Source organism: Centroberyx gerrardi, chromosome 7 (assembly GCF_048128805.1).
Source record: "Centroberyx gerrardi isolate f3 chromosome 7, fCenGer3.hap1.cur.20231027, whole genome shotgun sequence".
NCBI classification, from domain to species: Eukaryota; Metazoa; Chordata; class Actinopteri; order Beryciformes; family Berycidae; genus Centroberyx; species Centroberyx gerrardi.
The window spans coordinates 12,076,457-12,081,024 of NC_136003.1; the positions used below are offsets into that span (position 1 = coordinate 12,076,457).

General features: G+C 45.6%; 1 protein-coding gene across 1 annotated transcript in view; it reads right to left on the bottom strand.

Annotated features, from left to right (window-relative positions):
• Positions 1 to 2,611, bottom strand: part of rtbdn (retbindin) — a 9,202-nt gene extending 6,591 nt beyond the window's left edge. Inside the window, exons 1-4 of the mRNA XM_071918478.2 lie at positions 2,417 to 2,611; positions 896 to 1,075; positions 662 to 761; positions 77 to 205 (exon numbers count right to left, since the gene is read on the bottom strand). Of these exons, the coding sequence (XP_071774579.1) occupies positions 77 to 205; positions 662 to 761; positions 896 to 1,055 (389 nt within the window). The 5' untranslated portion in view covers positions 1,056 to 1,075; positions 2,417 to 2,611. The remainder of the gene's footprint in view (positions 1 to 76; positions 206 to 661; positions 762 to 895; positions 1,076 to 2,416) is intronic.
• Positions 2,612 to 4,568: the final 1,957 nt, after the last annotated feature.

Genomic DNA, 4,568 nt, shown 5'->3' on the forward strand with positions numbered 1-4,568 from the left:
AGCGAAGAGGGATATAAACACAGACGGCTATTGATTTTGATCTCGGTTTCCTTGGTAATGTGTTTGGTGAGCTCACCAGTCACGGCAGAAGCTGTGGCAGAGGGGCACAGCCTGGATGTAGGAGCGGCGGTGGGGGTGAGGCCAGCGCGCCGCATCGGGGGAACAACGGTAAAAACATGACACACGCTTCAGGAAGCCTTCACACCTGAGGAGAGACAAGGGGACAGTCATGATATATAGTTGTGTCATCTTTATTTAAACCTTTGTTTACCCTGGGAAGCTTGACTGAGCACACGCTTTCCTACTGCTGGCCACAAGGCCGCTCCACTGCAGCTCCAACCAGCAGTATCACATAAAGACAAAGTGGTGATGTCCCTGTCAGTGATGGTGTCATTTGTTATGTTGCTTGTTCTCCCTTAAGTCCTTATGGTATGTCTGTCCCGCTTGTGCCTGTGCTACTTTACTGTCTCTCTCAACATTACTGTTTTTATTATGTTTTCTGTTGCCTTCTTGTCTTAGTTTTTTCTTTGTTCCCTTTCCCTTAATTCCTCATCAGGAGGTCTTTTGCCTCTTGCCTGGCCTTATTGTAAATAAGAGTTCAATTAAAAGAATTAGATAAAAAAAAGTAGAGAAACTATTGAGTCAGATGGGTGGGACTTACGTAGAGCTCAGAGTCCCACACTTGTCCCAGGGTGAGTTCTTATTGCCAGCAGAGGGAACATGAGAAATGTCCTGGATGTCTTCCTCTGTGCAGCAGCTATCTGTTGGCAGTAAGAACATGGAAACATTTAAACCACCTGTCAGTCAGGAGCTTATATTCAGTTTAATATTGTCAACAAATGATCACGGACTAGGCCTACAGTATTAAGGCAGGTAAATAACCACAGTCACTCACTATCAGCATAGAGCGAGCACTCCTTCAGGTGTGGCTCCGGACTGGGTGTGGCCTTGTGTTTGCCGTCTTGGAGACACACCCCCTCCGAGCTGATGGGACCAATCAGCGCAGCCGCCAAACAAGCACAGACCAATAGCAGAGAGTGTGACGTGGTACCCATCTCTTCAACCAGCAACAGGCCTGTAAGAAGTTATCAGTTCAGCACCTTGGACAGCGGGGGACTGAGGTGAGGCGTGCAACAGGGTGTTTTACACACAATAAAACACAATACACCTCTACCTGGATCACTGAGCAAAAATTACGACTCTGCAAAAGTAGTATATCTACTGTATGTGTCAATAAATGCTATCGACGCCACTGGCTATCTTCCATTCGGTTCGGTGTGTTGAACAAGCAAAAAAACAGTTTCCACCAAAGTGCTTGAATATAAGTAATAATGTTAAAAGCCAACACGTTTCGGCTGTAAAAGCCTTAATCAAGGTTGTTTTCTTAAATTTTTACAAGTTTTAATCATGACATCACACTCACTATCTGCCTCCGTGTCCCTCGGTCTGTATAATACAGGCTGTTCAGCTGCTCGTCTGCTCTGCGTGTGGTGACCTAGTAGACGGGTGAGCCTAATTAGGTGGGACTGAGGCATCGTGCTGAGATGGATGACATGCGTAGTTGTTTAATCTGACAAGCGGTTGGCCTATGTGTAGCCTACATAACACGAATTAAACAAATCTTTTGGACATGGCCACATGGCCTTGGACAGGTCCAGTGTGCCCTGCTTTTAGACGACAGAGGCATTTAAAGAGAAAATATGGGCAGCGTTGGCACATAAGTCTACTCTCATCAATTTGCAGTTACTACCAACAAACAAAACAACTAATTAATATGGTTTTACAAATAGAGTAAGAGTTAAATATTCTGTTTTCCCATCAGCAAAATCCCACCAACAAAAGTTACATAATAGTGACACAACTCAGTCTACATAAGCTTTGCTATGAATCAGTGATACAGAATTGCTGGTACGAAAGACGGCCTAACCTTGGAAAAAACACTAATTATATATAACTTACTGCACGAAATCATTATTCATATCGCCAACATTTTCCCATGGAAACCAGGCCAAGCAACGAGCCAGAATGTAAACATTATATTAAAACTGAGGTTCTGATATGCTTGTATGATTTAGTACTATAGCATTTCAATAAAAGCTGCAACTTAAACAGTTAAACATGCGTTGTTCAGACGAATCCCTCACGAAAAATCACTAAAACATTCCCAATATATTCCTATAGAGTCTTATAGTGTGAGTTATAGTTTACAGTGACCTCATGGCACTTTATGGCATTTTTAAAAAAAATCTGCAGCGACCTCACTATAGCATTCCTATAATATTCCTATAGGAGCGTGTAGTTTGTATAGTATCCTTCTAAAATGTATTTTAGGATCACTCTTTCGAGTCAAGTGTTGCTCCATTCACCGGTATTTGTCTATCTGTTGAAATACTTTTTTGATGCTCGTCTCTTTTACCTGTCGGTGGGGAAAGGATGCTCCGTCCGGATCGGCTTCCTCTGTAAAAAAAAAAACCCGATTTGTTCTTTCCCTGTTTTTGTTTCTCTCTCTGTCTCTGTCTCTGTCTCTGTCTCTGTCGGTGTGTGTCGTGTTGTGGATCCAGCGGCTGTGCGCAGTGCTCGGTCCTCTCGCTCTGATCTCTGCTGCCCGGGGGCCGCTCGCCAGTTTGTCACTGGTTTAAATGAAGGACATTTCAGTCCCTTCCACCAAGCAGGTCCCTCCTCCCCCTGCTGGGAAGCCTCTCTCTCTCTCTCTCTCTCTCTCTCTCTCTCTCTCCCCCCTCCCCTGTCTCACTCTCTGTCTCTGTCTCTGTCTGCCCTCCCTCTCTTGCACATACGCCTAATGACTGACACACACACACACACACACACACACACACACACACTCACACACACACACACACACACACATGCACACGCACGCGCACAAATGCCTGGGCTTCCTCCCTCCTTGTTAATCTTCCAATGAAATGTTTACCAAAGCTTCCTTGTTTACTGTTTTCCATCTCAGTATGTCCAGATTAAAAAAAAGAAAAGGAAACAGCTCTGTGTATTGTGGGTGGAAACTGTGGGATTTGATTATTCAAATTGATTTAGGCCAAACCTGCCCCATAAGGGATGTGTTGCCCTTGGTTTTAAGTGCATCATTCACAGGTGTTGCTGAGTCACACCTGTCCTCCCCCCAGCTCTCTCCAGACACACACACACACACACACACACACACACACACACACTGAGGTCAGGGCTTTTTCCAGGTGACGGGGTTAGAGGAGGGTATAGCTGAGATTTAATACTGTATGATATGCTGAGGAGAGGGAACACAAATCTCTGCGGAACAAAACACTGTGAACTCACCAATACCGGGAAGCTGCTGCGCGCTGCAAAACCCGCTCTACTTATCCTATTATCACAAAGACACAGCCTGATTCAGGGCGTTTTTTGACTGTCATTTTACTGTGTCTGTAAATGGACATTAACCAGGAGTCAACATCTCTGAAGATATATATGGGTCATCTGGGGACAGGCTGGGAGCAACTACCTCACCAGCAATGTTGTAATCCCTGTAAGCACTACAACGTTATTAAACTCTTAACCACAGAATTTGCTGACAGGGTAACAAACATAGAAAATAGATGTTTACATTAAAATGCACGGTTTGAATGGGAATACGTGAACAGGGCACCGGTGTGTTTTTTCCACCTCGCTGTTCCTCTTGGTGTGTATTATTGCTCCTGGCTTTTAATCTCACTTCCCCTCAGACCCGGTGTGCCAACCTAATCCCTGGCTGCCTGCGTCTCTCTCTCTCCCCCCGTGTGCCCTCCCAAGGCTTTTGGCCACAGCGGAGCAGATGGAGAGCGTCTTGTGGCCTAGATACGCCTGCCTAAAACCAAGACTGTGAAATTGGTGACATGCCACGGACATGATTGGGTTTGGCAACGAAAAAGCGTCCAGAGACAGGAAGAGACCGGACAGATTGGGCATCAAATAAACACACAGATTGACTGGAGATGAAATGGTCCCCGTGGAGAAGCGCGGCGCACGCTCCGCTCAGATTCGCACGGCGCGAGCTGAAGGGGAAGGGATGAGGGTTCTGCTGCAGCGCGGCCTCACATGGGTCCCTGTTGTCTCCCAGACGATTTCATAACTGCCGTGGGGTCGTCACACAGAGCACTTTATTTCTGGGGGGTGAGAGGAGAGGAGAGACAAACAGTGTCCCATTTGGTAATTAGAGGAGGAATAATGATATCCTTTGTGCGGGAGCTATTCAGGGAACAGTGAGAAGGAGGACAAAACAGGCCATCACTGCTCTCTGTGTACCCTTGTTTTCATTCTCAGTCAACAAGGTTGGGTCACTGCCGGCATTAGAGCCTCGGGCCGGCCCTCAGCTGGCAAACAGTGCTAACCGTCCTTGTCGACTCACTAATTGAAAGACACTCATTCCCACCATTTAGAGATTCTTTGATTTGTTCCACTGACCTATTTTTCCATGATAGCTGGCATTTGTACTTTAACTGATGTGGCATAATGCATAAAGATAGAGTGCTTTTTTTTGTTGTTTTTTTGTTTAGAAAAGGTGAGGAACATTTATCTGAAACCACATCATGACAGCA